The 19,658-nt window shown below is 40.2% G+C and overlaps 1 protein-coding gene across 5 annotated transcripts in view; it reads left to right on the top strand.

Annotated features, from left to right (window-relative positions):
* Positions 1-1,167: 1,167 nt before the first annotated feature.
* OTUD4 (OTU deubiquitinase 4) overlaps positions 1,168-19,658 on the top strand; it is a 47,135-nt gene continuing 28,644 nt past the window's right edge. For 2 of the 5 annotated variants that reach the window (XM_059176136.1, XM_059176137.1), the window contains exons 1-6: positions 1,325-2,123; positions 7,529-7,612; positions 10,061-10,111; positions 16,653-16,699; positions 17,407-17,479; positions 19,203-19,284. In XM_059176136.1, the coding sequence (XP_059032119.1) occupies positions 1,965-2,123; positions 7,529-7,612; positions 10,061-10,111; positions 16,653-16,699; positions 17,407-17,479; positions 19,203-19,284 (496 nt within the window). In that variant the 5' untranslated portion in view covers positions 1,325-1,964. Of the gene's footprint in view, positions 1,292-1,324; positions 2,124-2,210; positions 2,334-2,370; positions 2,686-7,528; positions 7,613-10,060; positions 10,112-16,652; positions 16,700-17,406; positions 17,480-19,202; positions 19,285-19,658 lie in introns of those variants that run through there. The other 3 variants (XM_059176140.1, XM_059176139.1, XM_059176138.1) reach the window with 3 other exon arrangements.

Here is a 19,658-nt window from a genome sequence, read left to right on the forward strand (position 1 = left end):
AAACCAATGCAGGTGTCATTAACTGCTTGCACCCAAAGTACTGAAAACAAATTTCTTTCTTTTTTTTTTTTTTTTTTAAAGGTTTTATATATTTGAGAAGAGAGAATGAGAGAGAGAGAGAGAGGAGGGGGAGGGTCAAAGGGAGAAGCAGACTCCCTACCAAGCAGGGAGCCTGATGGAATCATCCTCGTCCCATCCCGGGACTCCAGGATCATGACCTGAGCGGAAGGAAGTCGCTTAACCAACTGAGCCACCCAGGCGCCCCTGAAAACAAATTTCCAAGACAGAAATGTCAGTAGTTTGCGATGGATTCTTAACATCTGGCCTGCTTTGCTCCCATTACTTAACTTCATGTCTAAACCTATGGTAACCCTACACTTTTCCTCTCTTGCCCCACAAGGCCTCAAGACAGGAGTTCAGTTGATGATTAACCATGTATTTTGATAATTAGGACACCTGACATGGTCGTATTGTAGCAAATGGGTTCTGGTGCCACAGAAACACGCTGAATGAATTCTGGGTTCTAAAGCGTAACGTGTCATTCCACTTTGATGGGTAGAAAGTTGAGTTGGAAGCCTCCAACACCACTGGAACCCATGGCAAATCCAGCATGTTATCCAGCAATTACAACACGAATTTTTCAGAAAAGATATTTTTCAGAAAAGATATTCTGAATATCTGAAAAGATATTCTAATTTTTTCCGACCCGTGATATCACTTTGTGCTGGGGTGGCGCAGCTACAAGGGCGGGGGTGAACAAAGTCTGTGGCAAAGGTATCATCTTGCCCTAGTGAGGGAGCTGTACTTCTAATTTTTCATAGGAATCAGCAGTCCACGGTCGATTTACGGACAGCCTGTGTCGTCCTGCACTGTGCCAGTTCCCTGAGACTTCGTCAATTAGCTCTATTTTCTGCTTAAGCCGTTAAAGCCACCTCCATGGAAACGCCTGAAGAGGCCCGGGCGCGGGGTGGGGGATGGGGGGGGAGGGGAGCAGACAGGTGCGCCCTCTGTTTGGGAATACACACAAAGGGCCGACCTAGCCGCCGCTGTGTCCCTGGCAACTCCACGCACGCAAGGCGCGCGCACTTCTCGCGGCGCCGCGGCGCAGTGGGCGGCCCTCCGGGCGGGCGGGGTAGCGCGCGCAGGTCGCCGCGCGTCGGCTCGCGGACACCCTCGGCCTGCTCGCGGACGCGGTGCCCGGGAAGCGCGAAGCCGGCTCCCGGCGACGGCGGCCGCGGCGCCCGCGCTGTAGGGACTTGTAGTCCGCGTGCCTCCCCGGCACCTCCCCCGGGTAGGTCGGTCCGCGCGTCCCCGCCCGCCGCAAGCCGACTTCCTGCCGCCGCCAAAACTACACCTCCCGGCGTCCTCTCCGCCGTGCGGCCGAAAGTGAAAACAAATTCTGGGCTGCGAGGGTGCTGCCCTCCGCCGGGCGCCCCCATCCGCTCCCCGCCCCTCCGGCGCCCTCCTGAGAGGTGGAGAAACGAGAGGCCGCGTCTTTCTCTCTCGACTTCTTCGGCTCCCAGGGTGGGGAGAGCGCGGGGGACGCAGGCCTCGCTTCCCCTGAGCCGGCCCCGCGCACGCGGGAGGCGGGGGTTTCCTCGCCTCACCCGAGTCGGGACGAGGAAACTTGTGGGGGCGGCGACCCCCGGCAGTGTTCCTGAGCCGGGCAGCGAGGCCGCCGGGAAGTGACTTCTCACGCTTGGGGTTTCTTTAGTTTGCCCCCCGTTACCGCCGGGCGCGTGGTCCCCCGGGAGGCGGCCGCGTGCGCACAGCCATGCATTAGGCAGGGCTGCCCTATGCGCGCGGGGAGCGCCGCCCGCTGCCTCGGGCCGCCGCTGTCTGCCGCCGCCCGCGGAGCCCGAGCCCGAGCCGCCGCCCGTCCTAGGCCGGGGCGTCAAGGAGCCGGGGGCGCGGCCATGTGGGGCTAGTCCGCGCCGCGCCTGGCCTGCACAAGGACCGGCAACATGGAGGCGGCCGTCGGCGCTTCCGACGGCGGGGACCAGGGCGGCGCGGGGCCCCGCGAGGACGCGACGCCTATGGACGCCTATCTGCGGAAACTGGGCTTGTATCGGAAACTGGTCGCCAAGGACGGGTCGTGCCTATTCCGGGCCGTGGCGGAGCAGGTAATGGAGTGGGGAACGGGAGGAAGCTGGGTGGGAAAGCGACGGCGGGCAGCTGTGCGGGCCGCCCACGTCCGGGGCAGCGCGTGGCCCGGCTGGCGTCACAGCGGCCCATTGTAACGCAGGAATGGGATGCTGCCCTGGGTTTGGAAGCTGTAAATCGAAACTTAAAAACCCGTAAATTAACTGGGTGTCGTCCCTCCCGGTGAAGAGGTAATGAGGACAACCTGTGAGGCCTGTTGAGCGCGTGTACGGTTGATTGATTGCTGGGGACTTGGCGAAATGATATTTTTCCATTCTGGTCCGCGTTCACCTCGGTTTTATAAGCACAGCGTTCACGCCAGTAAACCAGGTGTTTACTAGAGGAGGTGGTGCACCAGGCGGTACTCGCAGAGCATTGTTTTTTCTGCTGCTGGACTTTGGAATGTCGGGGAGTCGGCCCGTCGATGTCCACTTGAATTAAGAGCGGAAAAATGCAGTTTGGGGACGTCAGCTTTTTAAGAATATAGAATGTTTTAAAAGAATTGTCTTTGAGTAGATTCCACTCATTGTTATGCTCTGCAAGGTATGCTGAAAATAATTTACTTCTTAAAAATCTGATGTTAGGGATTCTCTAGGCTTTTGACTGAATTATTCCTTGCTAATGGTCAACATGACTTTCTAACAAGGAAGACTTTTTCTTTTAAGAGATTTTCCGCGTTATATAACACCGTGTAGTTGGTATGCAGTCACCGAAATCCATCCTATATTTGAAAAATAGCTGCTGAAATAGTTGGATAAAAGTCTCATATTACTGTGCTGGTGTGTATTTCATACCTTTCACAGTTTCCTTTTCTTCAGCTTAAGATCTCTTCCTATCATCTTTTTCCCTCCCGTGGAGTTTTTATGATTTTTTTTCCCCCTCTCACCTTTTTTTGAATGCTAAGTAGTTTTTCAGAATTTTTGTAAGTCAGTGTTTTACTTAACATCTGTAGTCTGGTCTATTCTTACTTTTTTCAACTTCTAAAGGCGAGCCATTTATTTTTCAGGGCCCTTGCTTTCACATCAATATCAGAAAATCTGTTTTTCATCGAGAAATTGATTTAACTGCTTCAGCTTTGCATTATGTTGCAGGCGTTGTCATTCATACATTCTGTGTATAACTCCCCAAATCCAGCCCTGTCTTTTTCAGTTCATTAGATTTCTCTCATTTTTAGAAATTTAGGATGTTCCAATGTTGTTGTGGGATATGTTCACACACTCCCACCCCAGTCTTTACTATTAGTAGATAAACAATCTGTCCCATTTGTGAATTTTCTGGATCTCCATCTGTCCTGGTGTTTCTGCCTCAGCCTCCCCGGACTCCTCAGCACCTCCGGAAGTGGAACGAAGAGGTGGAAGTGAATTTAGCCCTTATTTACACATAGTGTTAGCTCTAGCAAGAATTTGGTTAGGAAGAAGGGAGAAACGAATGAAAATAAGGGAAGTTTGATGCTTATTTGGCATTGGATTATCCCGATCCTGGTTCATAGTGAAGTATAAAAGTGTGTCTCGTTTCCATATCCTGTGCCATAACTGACAAACTTGGTTATACAGAAATCTCTCTTAGGGAGGATGTCTATTTTTAAGTAGAAGGGGGCAAAGTTAGTGTCACTAAGAACTAACTCATTGTTCACGTCATATTGTATCTCAGGATTTAAATCAGGCATAAAGAAAATGTCTTCTTCAATTATGCGACTGTGATTTTTAGTATACTGAGCTTAGAAAGCTTAATACCATGAATTTTGAGGGAAACTCCTTTCTTTAGCAGACATGAATTAAGGATATAGCCTTCATGGCTAAAGGCACAGTTTGTGTATTGGGGTGGAGAGGGAAGTAACACCAACCTCAGACTTAAAGGGTGTGCTCTATAAAAATAATGTACAAAGGATTTACTTTTTTGCCAACAGTTTTTCCAATAATATCAAAATAATTTATCATTTCTAAGAAGGAGCCAGAGTAAATAATCTAAATGGCAATTTTGGGGAGGTAGGTTGGGAGGTACTTGAATTAGGAGTCTCCTTTTCCTCCAAATTACCTGGTTTAGATAGGCCCTTCCCTTTTTACACTTCTGGACTTGGGCCTGCAGGAGGCCTGACCTGAATCAGCTCTGTGGCCATGGAGCTAAAAATAGGGCGCTCTTAGAGGATTTGCTAAAGCAGTGTGTCTCCGCCTTTCCTAGTGTTTATCACTATCTTGTCCCAAGTAAAGATTGGAAAGTCTCCTATTTTCTAGGTTATTTTCTGGCATATAATAATTTGCAGAGATACTTGTCTTAATATTCACATTCTTCCTGTCCTTGAACTTGCACAAAGTTGTACTTTTTAAACAGTTGTCATTTAACCTTCCTTCTCTTGCAGTGCTTGGCTTTGTAAAGCTCCAGTACTCTACAAGTTATGAAAGTTGCTGAGAATTTTGCTTCTGAGTGACAGGTTCAGATTTCATGTGTTAATAAGACCTTTTTAAGAGGAGAAAAAACAGATATGCTTGTCATTGTTTTTAATGGGAGGTAGGCTTTAATCAGTTATGCCTGCCACCTGTTGCTAGGTAAATGGCTCTAACACTGTCTTCAGTTTGCCAATGGCAAGAAAGCCCCATCGGACAACATTGGTTTACTCAAATAATATCTTTATTCATATTTACTCAAATAATATCTTTATTCAGTAGTGTCTTAGGTAGCTTCTGTGGAAGAAGAGTTGCTAAATGTCACTTGTTGAATTGGCAAAAATATTGTGTGGTGGTTTATTTTTCTATATGGACATTTCTTCTAGGGCTGGAAGCTTAGAATGTGTAAAGATGCTTTTCAGTAGTTTCCAAGATAGCAATATAGGAGTACTTCCTTAAGCTGAAAACCAGCAGTATGCTGAAAACAAACATTGCTAACCTCAGCTAGTACATCTTCAGTGTACCTTAGTGTAAAGACATAACTAGCTCTCTCCAGACAGTCATGACTCTCTGGTTCTGTGAGTATACAGATTTTATTTATTTATTTATTTATTTATTTATTTATTTATTTTAGAGGTACAGAGAGATGGAGAGAGTGCGTGCTAGTGATTGCAAGTGCATGTGGGGGGAGAGACAGAAGGGGAAGGAGATGGGGGAGAATCTCAAGCAGACTACACGGATTGAGAAGTCCAGTGTGGGGCATGACGCGGGGCTCACTTTCACGACCCTGAGATCACAGATCATGACCTGAGCTGAAACCAAGAGTTGGACATTTAACTGAGCCACCCAGGTGCCCCTCAGGTTCTGTTTGTATAAATGAACCTTGAGTGTTATCTAGCGACCTGTAAAATGCAGTTGGATCCTCCCTTTTCCTGAATTCACTGCTCATCTGAGCGTGAGGAAGAATCTCTCATTTGGACCTGTAACTCCTTTTTTTTTTTTTTTTTTAAGTTTATTTATTTATTTATTTGACAGAGAAATCACAAGTAGGCAGAGAGGGAGAAGCAGGCTCCCTGCTGAGCAGAGAGCCTGATGCCAGGCTCATTCCTAGGACCCTGGGATCATGACCTGAGCTGAAGGCAGAGGCTTAACCCACTGAGCCACCCAGGTGCCCCTGGACCTGTAACTCTTTTTTTTTAAATTTATTTATCAGAGAGAGATTGGGGGAGAGAGCGAGCACAGGCAGACAGAATGGCAGGCAGAGGCAGAGGGAGAAGCAGGCTCCCTGCTGAGCAAGGAGCCCGATGTGGGACTCCATCCCAGAACGCCGGGATCATGACCTGAGCCGAAGGCAGCTGCTTAACCAACTGAGCCACCCAGGCGTCCCTGGACCTGTAACTCTTAAAGCTACTTTATATTAATATAAATTCTCTTTTCAGGAGCCTTATTAGTAGTGGGACATGTGGTTATTTTAAATGGTTCAGGGTCTCCCCCCGTCCCCCAACCCTTTAGGGTACTAGGAACACTTTGATTTGAGACACTCAGTAATAGAAAATAATTTAAATCTTTTCTTTTAAGCATGATAGTTAAAGTATTGGAGGCTAGCCAAAAGGGTTCCTAAGTATTTGATTATACTAGTTTCTTTCAAATCAAAGCTTTAGCATTTCAGTAATAGACAAAATGCCCGTTAAGTTATCCTTTCATTGAACTAGTTTAACAGAAGAATACAGAGGCTACAAAGTGAGAGGATTTTGATCATCTTTGTAGTGTGGCTTATTTCAGTTGGTGCTTTAAGATTTTGGGCTGAGGCTCTTGACTGGCTCAGTTGGTAGAGCACGTGACTCTTGATCTCAGCGTTGGTGAGTTCAAGCTCCATGTTGAGCATGGAGCCCACTGAAAATAAAAACAAACACAAAAAGATTTTGGGCCTAAGAGCAAGTTTCAAGGCCCTTGGGATGGTAGAACTTAGCAGCATGTTTGCATCTTGTGTGCTGCTCACTTGGATATTCCTTCAAGAATTGTGGAAGGGGCGCCTGGGTGGCTCAGTGGTTTAAAGCCTCTGCCTTTGGCTCAGCTCATGATCCCAGAGTCCTGGGATCGAGCCCCACATCAGGCTCTCTGCTCAGCGGGGAGCCTGCTTCCTCCTCTCTGCCTGCCTCTCTGCCTACTTGTGATCTCTCTCTGTCATATAAATAAATAAAATTCTTAAAAAAAAAAAAGAAAGAATTGTGGAAGGGGCGCCTGGGTGGCTCAGTGGGTTAAGCCTCTGCCTTCAACTCAGGTCATGATCCCAGGGTCCTGGAATCCAGCCCCTCATTGGGCTCTCTGCTCAGCAGGGAGCCTGCCCCCCCCCCCCCCCCGCCTCTCTGCCTACTTGTGATCTCTGTCTGTCAAATAAATAAACAAAATCTTAAAAAACAAAACAAAACAAAAAACACTAGAAAAAAAAAAGGAATTGTGGAAGCCTGACAACTAAGGATTTGGGAATGAGTACCTTAATTTTTCTGAAACCACAGGGGAATTATATCTCTACATAACATGTAATTCCAAATTATTGGAAAAAAGAAATCTAATTCTTACAAGCTTAAAGGGTCCTGTTGAAGTTGCCTATTCTTGTTTCCAGCAAGTATAGGATGAAGCTAAGCACTATGTGGCAGAGGTTCTGTTAGCCCTGCATTGTGAAGAGCAAAGCTATAGGAAGGCTGGTCAAGAAAGTAAAAAGTATGTTACGTTTACAGTGGTTTCCTCACATGAATGACTTAAAGGAGAAATGGTAGTAAGTACTTCATAGAACGACTTAAGAAGTAGCACTGACTATAGTTCACTTCACCTGTGGTTAGAGGAAGAGGTGGGAGTGAAAAAAGATTTAGAAATTACTAAATGGCAAACAGAGAGAAACTGATTTCTATTGCTTGTGAGGTTATTTAGGGTGTGAAAGAAAGTTCTAGCATGCACCTTAAATTCTCTTAAAAAATGTGTAATAGTATGTTGCTTTTCTTTTTCAGGTGTTACACTCTCAGTCTCGCCATGTGGAAGTCAGAATGGCCTGTATTCACTATCTTCGAGAGAACAGAGAGAAATTTGAAGCGGTAATTTGTAATTTTAAACATGGAATGGTGTCTTGACTTGCATTTACATTTCAGCCTTTAGAAGTGGTCTGGTGGGAGTTTCACAGCCTGAATCTTAATGCAGGTTATGGGGAAAAAAAAACTGCTTTATTGAATTTAAATCCAGTTACATACAGTTGTGATTTTTTTAAAGCTGTTTTGTGGTTTTCATTTCTTTAGACATTTAGAAAGTTATGATAGGTAAGATACAGGCCTGTGGAAGATGAAAGGATGACTTGGACAGAATCCTTGAATATTAAGAGTGAGCTTTGTCTGTCATGGTCAGGAAATTGGGTGTTTTGGTTAATTAATAGTTTTCTATGATTTGTAACTCCCTATGAATTTAACAAATTTCAGACTTGGAGTATAAAAAATATGCTGAGCATAGCTAATACTCAGCCTTTAATTTTATCAGAAGGCATTTATAGATTTTTAATTTTCAGGGTTCATCATTATGAATCATATATCAGAACACTATAATTATGTAAATAATGATTAATAGTTGCTAGAATGTTGTATAACAACTTACTGTAATTTTCTGAGTAGTATGTAGTAGGCTGTGAAATAAGATGCTAGAGTGGCCTGTTTTCTTTTTACATTGAAAGCTTTATAGGATTTACTAGTACTGGTTTTATGACCTAGAATTAGGCCATTGGACTTTTAATGATACTTTTCCCCTTTGACTGCCAAAAAACCACTGACACCTTGCAAATATCTCAATTCTAAAACTTAATAGGTAAACAGTTCTTAATTTGGTTGTGCTTTTTGGTTGGTGTTCCTGTATTCAAGCCAGATGGTAATACTGGTGACATTCTAGATGTATTCTGGGTACCATGTTATAAGCAAGGCAGTAATATATTCCAGGAAGGAGAGTTAACCCACTTGATCAGGAGATTTGAGAACTTGTTTTACAAAAAGGAAACTGGTGATGTGGAGGATAGATAAGAGAGAGTATTAGGGTATAGTATAAAAGGGGGAGGGATGAGGTGAGTGGAGTGCTTTTTACATATTTTAAAGAAATTACAAGTGGTTAATCATTATTATTGGTCCCACAGAGTAAAACACTGTTGACAGTAATGGAAATTGCTGTCATTAGTTGAGCACTTCCTCTGTGCCAGGCATTGTTTAAGTTCTTTGCTTATATTTATTTAGCCCTCAACATTTTTAAGAGGTATGATCAGAGGTTGAAAGTTCCAAGGGGAAAAGTTTCACTTTCTTTTTATAATTTATACTAAGCACCTTCAAAGAATTCTTATTGGGCAAAACTGGAAAAGACTGTCATGGGAAGGAGGGTGAGGGTGTGTGCTTTGTTTACTGACTGTGTTTAGTCAGACACTTTCTAACTGATTAGAGAGGAGAATCTCAGATTGGATGCAGGCTTGTATCAGAACACTACATAGGTCTCTTCCAACTTTAAATGGCTCTGTGGGGTTTTTTCCCCCAAAAGTATAAATAATCACCTCATACAGAATTGTGTTGGTGGGATATTTAAAATATATGGCTGTTTTATTATAAGGATGTGTTGAAACTTAAGATACATTTTGGAAATTTGACAGCATATGATCTAGAAAAGAATCAATCTCAAAAAAAAAGCCATGGATGTTTAAAAGATTTTTATAGACTGGAACATGTACTTTAATGTTTTTATGTATATCAGTTTGCTAAGTTAACTGGGACTATACTTTAAATAGAATTTGGTGTTCAGATGAGTGTCTTTTATAGATTTTTTTTTTTTCAGTTAAATTAGTGTGATGGCTAACAGAAATCACATAGCTTGAATAAACTTTTTGAGTTAAACTGTGAAGCAAATTGTGGTAGAAAAATCTTGTTGGTTCTCCACAGTATCTTGCATTATTAGTTCTCATTTGTTGTTAGTGTGACCTAAGAGACATTATTCATATGTGTAATAGTAAATTAATATTTCTTAGTATATTATCTCTGCATTGGCCATTATAAAATACTCCTCTTAAGTGCTTGTTTCATATATTTGTCTGTTCGTGTCACCGACAATGACCTTGAATTGCCTTCTCCCTCAGTTTGCAAGTCTTTCCTGGGCCCACGGCCCTCTCTAAACAGGTGTCCAGTTGAGTGAGTTCCTCTCTTACTCTGTTCTCCCCAACCAGTTGTCCTGTTTCTGTTGGCTGGTTGGCTTCTATCTTCTCAACGTAGCTTTCATTGCCTTTTCACACCACATTGTGCCTGTCCACATCCTGTCCAGGAAATCTTTTCTGAAATGTTTCCTTTTTAAAATTCTTTTGTCTGTTTATAATCTTCACTTAATGATTTTTATGTATTTTAATAATTAGGTTGTTTACATGTATTACTATTACTGATGTATCCAAGGTTCATGTAAAAGCTTGGTAATTCACAGTGAAAAGATTTTTTGTTTTGATACATTTCTAATAGTTTTTTTTTTTTTTTTTTTTGCAGTTTATAGAAGGGTCATTTGAAGAGTATTTAAAACGTTTGGAAAATCCACAGGTATGCAGTGATTCTGTAATATATTTTTTCTATTTATTATGTATTGAAGTAATCAGCATTCATTAAAATGTGATGTAGTGTATGGAGGGGTTACAGCAAGTACTTTTTTTCATAAACATTTCTTAGTTGCACATTTTATGTAGCATTTAATTGGAAGACAGTTGGAGCTGTGTTTAAGATGTTGCCTCAGTAAGGACAGAGTAAGATTTTTAATCTTTGTCAAAATGGCATCTGAATATAGCATAAAAGACCTACAATAACAGTGGTGATGATTTTCGGGATTCTGTATTGGTATGGATATTGGTCTTGGTGGACAGAGTGCAAGGTTTGATTTCTTCTTTAGGCCTCTGGGATGGTAGGTTCTTTTATGGAGGTTTCATTTCCCATGATCAGCTTGAGAAGAGAGACTGTTGAGAGGAAAACGATGGCACTTCCCAAGTCCCACTGCCTTACTTTTCTCAGTCATGTTGAAGTTAAAAGAATTTTTGTTTTTTTCCTGTTTGAAAAACTAATACTCTTCTCTGTAAAAATCCAAAATCATGAAATGCCACACAGAACGCCTTGTAGAATGTTCTGTCATCCCTAGAGGTAATTTCTGTTGAGTTTACAATGACATTAGCCAAGGAAGAACCTAAGAAGAGGAGTCGGGTAGGGAGGAAGAGAAATAGTAACTTAGGAGCAGTTTATTTGATTAACAGTTGGTGTCTCCATTTGATTCTCTGAAACTAATTGAAGTCCTTGTTGAGTGCCAAGAATAGACAGGCACTCTGGGGATGCAGAGGTAACTGGGGTTTGGGTACTGTTCTCAGGAGTTGCCCTGTAGTGTGGAAAAATACCTAATACAGCTGAGAAAGCACATGTCATAAGTCTAGATAATGATGCTATAGGCATTCACAATTATATTTTTACCTAGGCAAGCAAAAGAAGAGATAGTAGGTTGGCATTTGAAGTCTGAATAGATTCGGAATGAGAAATGCCTAGTGTGAATGGTCTTTCTAGGTAGGGAAAATTGTGAGCAAGGCAGATTCAGAAAGCAGTTCAGTTTGTGTTCAGTCAGGGCAGGCTGTGGGACTGGTCATGGAAGAGCCTTCACTGCTAGGCTCAGTATGGAGCTTATCTTTAGGCTAGCATTTGAAGAGTGTCAGCCATTGACTTTCTGCATCAGAATTACTTAAGGTGGTTGTAAATTCCACTATTCCAGACCTGAATTAAAGTCTATGCCTAGGACCTGAGAATGTGGTATTGGGAAACCTTTCAACTTTTTTGAGGCAAGAAGTGAGTATGTCACTGCTGGGAATCAAAAATAGTGCTTGGCTTCCTTGTTGGCTATCTGAATAGATGGATAAAAGAATATCGGGCAGAGATAGTTTGGAAGTGGATGAGACTCGAGGTGGGAAGACCGTTGTATGGTTTAAAAAAAAAAGTTTAATACATGGAAAAATGTGCACATTATGTGCAGTGTTAAAAAAAAAAAAGGAGTATTGTGTTACTCCAGTTCTGGAGGCAGACATCTCTGAAGGTCTTTTCGCTAAATCCACTCCTGATTCCATTTTTATTTCAGTCATTTCAGTACGGAGTTTTGCCCACATATCATGGTCACAGATACCATTTTCCTGTAGCGCCCCCCCCCCCCCCCCCACTTACCTTAAAGCCTCTTTGATGACGAGGATTGTATATTTTTATTGCTTTTGGGATTTTCATAGTTACCTTTAGTTTGGGGTGCTGAACTGAATGTTAAATTCACATTGCATTCTATGTAACATACTGGAAAGATAAATACCAGAATGTTAACTTTAGTAATATTCTTGGTGATTTAAAAAAATTTTTTTTTATTTTTTTATAAACATATAATGTATTATTAGCCCCAGGGGTACAAGTCTGTGACTCGCCAGGTTTACATACTTCACTCACCATAGCATATACCCTCTCCAATGTCCATAACCCCACCACCCTTTCTCAATCCCCTTCTCCCCAGCAACCCTCCTTCTGGTGATTTTTGTTCCATTATGGAAAGTAAAGGAAGCAACAAAGTCTGTTTATTAACCCCCCCCCCACACACTTTTTTTTTTTTTAAAGTAAGTTCTACGGCCAACATGGGGCTTGAACTCATTACTTAGAGATCAAGAGTCACATGCCCTACTGACTGAGCCAGCTAGGTGCCCCCTGTTCGTTAACTTTTTAATCGAGGAAAATCCCACAATGTTGTTTATAGTAATTTTTGTGTAGCAGTTCAGGCTGTCAAGCTATGAGTTTCTGAGAAAGGGTGGGCATGGTGGGAATGGAGAGAAAAGGGATAGAGGGAGGAAATGAAGTAGTGTGAACCAGACTGACACTGATTTGGGCATCTACAGGAGGAAGAAGGGAAGTTGCTGCGGTTTTGAGTGTGTTCCGGGATATGGGGTCTCCTTCCCAGGGTGCTGGCTGGCCAGCCAGCTTTTTTATTTTTATGACACCTTGCCCCACCCCACCCCCCCCAAATCTAATCAGATTTCTTCTCCAGATGTTTCAGGTACCTTCTGAATAGTAGTTCGTGCTTCTTCTTCTTCTTCTTCTTCTTTTTTTTTAATTAGAGAAAGTGTGTGCGTGCATGTGCGTGGGCAAGAGGAGGGGCAAAGGGAGAGGGAAAAACACTCCCTGCTATGCATGGAGCCCAACTATGGGGGGGCTCCATCCCAAGACCCTGAGATCATGATCTGAGCCTAAGTCAGACGCCTAACTGACTGAGCCACCCAGGCACCCCTGTGCTTCTTTATTAGCAACAGATATGTCTTTTTTCGTTTTTCTTTTTCCCTGATATATGGAATGTATGAAATGAGAAGAGAGATAGTTGATAGATAAACTCTTATGTTTTTCCTAGTTCTCAGAGAAAGCATCTTTATTTTTTACTTAAAATGCCAGTGGAGCATTTTGAAAAATGCCTCAAACTTTTTGCAGGAATATATTTTTGTCAGCTTTATGGAGGTAAAATTGACACATAGTTAAAATCAGAGTTTTTTTACACCTAAAATTCACCTATTTTAAGTGTATAATTTGATGAGATTTGACAGATGTATACAGTTGCATAACCACCACTACAAACACACAGGGACGTTTCCATCACTTCACAAAGTTCCCTGCGCTCTTTTGCTCTTAATCCCTTTCCCCCCTTCTGGCTGTTGGCAACCATTGCTTTTTAAGTTTTGTCTTTTTTAGACTACATAAATGGAATGATACAGTTTGTAGTCTTACGTATCTGGCTTCTTTTACTTAGCTTAATGGAAACACTTGGAGATCCATCCATGTTGTTGTTGGGTTTATCAGTGGTTTGGTCCTTTTTGTTGATGAGCTTATTATACGGATGCTGCAGTTTGCTCGTCTATTTATCATTTCATGAATATTTGGGTTCTTTCTAGCTTGAGACCGTTTTATGATTAAAGCTGCTAAGAATATTTGCCAGTAAGTGTTCCTGTGGACATATGTTTTCTTTTCTCTTGGATTAACACTTAGGAGTGGAATTTCTCTGTCATATGGTAAATGTATGTTTAACTTAATGAGAAACTGCCAGACTTTCAAAATGGCTCTGTGTTTTGCTTTCTCATTGGCAATACATGAAAATTCCAAATGCTCTTGGTCTTTGTTAACATTCAATCTTGTCAGCTTTGAAATTGTAACTTTTCTAGTGGTTGTGTAGTGGCATGTCATGGTGATCTTAACTTGTATTTATTTCTCTAATGTTGAACATCCTTTCATGTTCTTGTTTGCCATCCATATATCTTTGTTGGTGAAATGTCCGTTCATAGATTTTGCCCATCTTTTGTTATGTTGCTAGTTTTATTGAATAGTTAGAGTGCTTTATACTGGATATAAGTTCTGTATTGATATGTAATTTTCAGATACTTTCTTCCAACTTGTTACTTTATCTTTTCATTTTCTTGATAGCATCCTTAGTAACAAAAGTTTATTTTTAGTGACTGTTGAAAAACATTTAAATTACACTTTTTTTATATAGCTCATTAGTTTAAACAGATTTTGCAGAAATGTTTAACTGTCACCCAAAATAAAGAAGTATATTAAACATCTTAAGAAGCGATAAGTAAATAAGATTATAGCCTTAAGGTGGAAGACAGTGGTAGAACATAGGTATTTTTTATAATTTAAAATTGACCCTGGTTAAAGAAGACAAGGTATTATGATAGCCATTGTTTATTTAACCAGACTACAACAGAATTTATTCTCAGGATTAAGGGCTTATAAAGTGGTACATTATTTGAGAGAGAGTATTTTGTTGAAACGAGTAGAATAATTTTCCATTTTTTAAAAGTGATTTAACATCTTTTGCATGAAGTAGATGTAGCTTATGTTTGTGATTTAAGCAAACTGGTTTGAGTGAAGGATATCTTCTACACCGGAATGTCACTTGTAGCACTTTGTTAGAAGCCATGATTGTTAGGCTGAGGCCTATTTTAAGAAATCTATTTTAATATATGGTACGCATTTCATTTTGAAAACCAGAGCCAACTTTTAAGAACTATTGAAATGAAAAATCTTCTGAGGGAAGGAAGGATTATCCTTGTCTGAGATACACGTTGTTTAAAATCTTTTCCTTATCTCAAATTTCTTTAAAGGAAAAAGTGGCAACATTGACTTACCATAGCTCATTTTTGTTAGTCTTGGTATTAAGTCTTTACTAATTTCACAAGTAGCATAGGAATGCATTCTTATGGAAAAAGATGTAATACAGAATGAAGAGTGAAGGGGCACCTGGGTGGTTAAGTGTCTGCCTTCAGCTAAGTCAGGACCCCGCGGTCCTGGGATCGAGCCCCACATCAAGCTCCCTGCTAGGCAGGAAGCCTGCTTCTCCCTCTCCCACTCGCCTGCTTATGTTCTCTCTCACACTGTCTCTCTCTCTCTGTGTCAATTAAATAAATAGTCTTTAAAAAAAAAAATGAAGAGCGAAAATCCTTCTTTTTCCCTGATCTTGAATTCCTGTCTCCACTGTCAGTTTAGGATGTATCTTTCTAGTTCTCATACACCTGCACATACATATACTGAGCATAACTTTTTGTTTCTTTTACCCAATAAGGTATTTTTGGTTTTGTTTTAAGATTTAATTAATTCATTTTAGAGGGCAAGTAAAACAGCATGCCTGTGTGAATGAGCAGGGAGAGGAGCAGAGGGAGAGGGAGAGAGAATTTCAAGCCGACTCCACGCTGAGCATGGAGCCTGACCTGGGGCTCGATCTCGTGATGCTGAGATCATGAGGTCGAGTTGGATGCTTAAGTGACTGAGCCACCCAGGCGCCCCATGACTGACTGACTTCTTATACTTGATAGTCTCATCTTTCCAAGTCAGTTCATATAGGTATACCTCATTCTTTAGATGATTGTGTGGTGTTCCATACATGGTGTGGATGAACCATAAATTATTTGGTTACTCCTTTCCTATTACTGGAATATCCAGATTTTCTTTAAAAAATTTTTCTTTAAACTATTACAGATAGCTACAGTGAACATCCTTGTTTTTGTATACTTGTGTGGACATATGAAATAACTTGTTGAGGATAGGTTTACAGAATTTGAATTGCGGGGGAAAGAGTATGTATGGATATTTAAAATTTTGATATATACTGGCCATTTCCTCTAATAGGCTTAAAGACATAAAGTGACTCCTTTAGGGCTGTAGAATTTCTGTCTCATTTCAGAAAGATTGCTAGGACACTGATCTCTTTGTACTTTCAATCACCCTGAAAATAAGAGTCCTACTCCTTTTATATCTTTTCTAATACCTGTATTCTCCTACTCACATCTCATTTTCTGGGCATGTACATGTTCCAAGCTATGTCCTGGGTTCTTGGTTAAAGATCAGAGTCCTTGCCTTCAGCAGGTTCTCCACTTAGAGATACCACTCCGTGGTCTTTCCATAGCAATAGGAACTATCATATCTATAACTATATCTATATCTATATCATAACTATATCATATCACCCTGTGTTACTAAGGATTTTTACAACAGAGACTTGGGCTAATTATTTAAGTTGATTTTTTTTTTTTAAGATTTTATTTATTTATTTGACAGATCACAAGTAGGCAGAGAGGCAGGCAGAGAGAAGAGAGAGGAGGAAGCAGGCTCCCTCCTGAGCAGAGAGCCTGATGTGGGGCTCGATCCCAGGACCCTGGGATCATGACCTGAGTTGAAGGCAGAGGCTTTAACCCACTGAGCCACCCAGGCGCCCCTCGATATTTAGTTACATATTAATGTCTGTTTTATATAAATGTTTTAATAATACTAATATATTACATTATATATAGTACAAAATATAAACAATATACATAATTATACAGATATTATACATAAATAAAATACATATACATAATTATATATAATACATAATATATTAATAATAATGAGCTTTTTCTAGCTCATGAGGTATAGTCATAAAGGTATGTGTTAAGGTATTCTATAGAGGTATATGTATTATGAAATATGAAAACTTAAGTGCCAACTTTTTTTCTTTTTTTTTAATTTAATTTTTTTTAATTAATTTTTTTTTTCTTTAATACAGGAATGGGTTGGACAAGTGGAAATAAGTGCCCTTTCTCTTATGTACAGGTAAACACTGTAGTAACATTAGGAAATGAAAAGTGAGTGGGAAATTAGTATATATTCCATTCCATTACTAAATTGTTAGAATAGCAAAGCAGTTTTATGCCTTAATTGTGAAGCATCTTTTCTAAGATTTTTTAAATTAAATCAGTTAGGTTTCGATGTTAAATATGTCAACGTTTAGAAATTGTAATTCTCAAAATACCTTTGGGAAGCAATACAGACATTTTTCCAGGCCTGTAAACAATATTACTTATCAACTTGATAGAGGAATGATTTCCTGCTTTCTCAGGGATGGTAGCTTCAGATAGATGGCCACTAGAACAGAGGCAAAACACCATGTTATATTTATAATTACTTTTGTCTAGGAGAAGAATAGGTGACTGCTTTATTTTTTTCTTCTTGAAATGTCTGTATAAAATTTCATCTTCACAATTTCTGTAAATTTGAAGTCTCCTCTTAGAATTGTATCTGAAGTTAACATATATGCAAATTATATTTGAAGTTCTACTTTTTAAAAAGGTACTTTCATACAGGTGTTTACAATGTTTTACAATTAAGTTATGGTATTGCTGTCTTTGTTTACTGCTCTCTCTACCACCTGAGACATTGCTCGGCACATATTAGGCTCTTAATGAATGCATGAATGAACGAATAATGGTTAAGTCATGAAATACATTTTCCCAGAAGTAATTGCTCAATTTTATTTTCAGGAAAGATTTTATAATTTACCGGGAACCAAATGTTTCTCCTTCACAAGTAACTGAAAATAATTTTCCGGAGAAGGTAAGAATTTTTCTAAGTGTTTCTGAAGGATTTAAGTAAAAGAACCACTTGCCACCTTGACCTTCTAAGCTATAGTTTTAAGGTGACCTTTTGAAATATTTTTGTATGAGGGTTATGATAATTTTTTTAAACTTCCTGTTAATCATTATTGAGTCATATTTTGTATTTGTTTTTTTCCACAAATCTCAGTGTTGAACACTATCAGAACATTACACTAGAGGAAAAAACCTCAGATACTAGTGTATATAATTAACTAGACTGTTTTGTATCACTATAAACATTAAGTAGTAAAATTACTTGTGAAAGTAGGTTCTGCCATTGTATCCAAAAATACTTGGGTAATGGTGATATATTTCTCCTTATAAAGATAATTTACTGGCTGAGATGTTATTATCTAGTCCCAAACTGGAAACAACTGAAAAATTATGTAAAGTCTAGAAAGAAAAAAAAAAAACAAAAACCCTCAGTTGGTTCATTGTTATAAGAGAACTTTATTTTAATTAGCTGTTTTGGAATCGTCCAGGCCAAGTTGAAGTGTTTTGTCATCATGCTAATGGTGATAAGAGGGAGGGGAATTGAGTGAAATACTACCTTATAAAAAGGACTTTGGGGGCGCCTGGGTGGCTCAGTGGGTTAAAGCCCCTGCCTTCAGCTCAGGTTATGATCCTGGGATTCTGGGATTGAGCCCCGCATCGGGCTATCTGCTCAGCAGGGAGCCTGATTCCTCCTCTCTCTCTGCCTGCCTCTCTGCCTACTTGTGATCTGTCTGTCAAATAAATAAATAAAATCTTTAAAAAAAAAAAAAAAAAAGAGTGCTTGGCTCTGGATTTGGCCTATCCAATACAGGTTTTGGAATACACCATAATTCAAACAAAATCAGTGTGTCTTTCTCATTGCATAAGCAATTGACTATTTAGAAAGTACTTAAAACTAAAATAGCAGAAAAAAATTTACTTTTGATCGTGCCTCTTAGAGGTCAGCATCTTCATAAGGTTTTGGAGTATTTAGTATTTTATTGTTTTTTAACTGTCTTGTTTTTTTAAATAGTGGAAATTCTATTGTTTTCATGTACGCTGTATATTTTTTGGGATCCCGTAAGCGTTTCCCCAGATCATTGAGAACTTTTTGATTTAATGACATTTCAGCATTGGATATACCATAGTTGACGACACTGAAGCTTTAGGTTGCTTCTAAAATAATTTTTTTTTTTTTTTTTTTTTTTTTTTAAGTAAGCTCCATGCCTAGCATGGAGCCCAGTGTGGGGCTTGAACTCACCACCCTGAGATCAAGATCTGGGCTGAAATCAAGAGTTGGGCACTTAACCAACTGAGTCACCAGGTGCCCCTAAAATAATCATTTTTTTAAAAAATCTTATTTGTGAGAGTATGTGCAAGAGAGAGAGAAGGAGAGAGGGAGGGGTGGGGGAGAGATAGAGGGACAGGGAGAGAGCAAGGGAGAAGAAAGTATGAGCCAGGGTGGGGAGAGGAAGAGGGAGAAGCAGACTCCCACTGAACAGGGAGTCCAGTGCAGGGTTCATTCCAGGACCTTGAGATAATGACCCGAGCCAAAGGCAGATGCTTAACGGAGCCACCCAGGTGCCCCTAAAATAATCATTTTCTATTTGGATATTATTTATTAGTAATTCTGAGAAGTTGGAGGTAAAAGTTGCTTGTAAGTGTCATAAGTGAAGGACTGAAAGGTGTCTTTAATTTTTCTCTTTCAGGTATTACTGTGTTTTTCAAATGGAAATCATTATGATATTGTCTATCCCATAAAGTATAAAGAGAACTCTGCAATGTGTCAGTGTGAGTATCACCGTCGTGTATGTGTAGGAAGTTATATTCCTAAGCTATACATTCCTAATGCAAACAAGTCTGTTTTGTTGCATACAAAGATATGCAGAGAATCTTGGGTTAGCAGAAGTATTAATACTGTAATGAAAACTTGTTTGACTAGGAAAAAATGGAGCTAGTAACTTGAATTTGACTTCTAAATACAGTTATTTTCTGCAGTAATTCATTTTGGTAATAAGCATTTGTATGTGTTTTTAAAGTTGTTGGTGTAGAGCTTGAAAATCTAAATGAGCAAACCAAGCATTTGATTGTTTTGACACTAGAACAGGGTTTCTTAAACTTTGACACTACTGCCATTTTGGGCCAGATAATTCTTTGGAGTTGTT

This window comes from Mustela lutreola, chromosome 1, assembly GCF_030435805.1.
Source record: "Mustela lutreola isolate mMusLut2 chromosome 1, mMusLut2.pri, whole genome shotgun sequence".
NCBI classification, from domain to species: Eukaryota; Metazoa; Chordata; class Mammalia; order Carnivora; family Mustelidae; genus Mustela; species Mustela lutreola.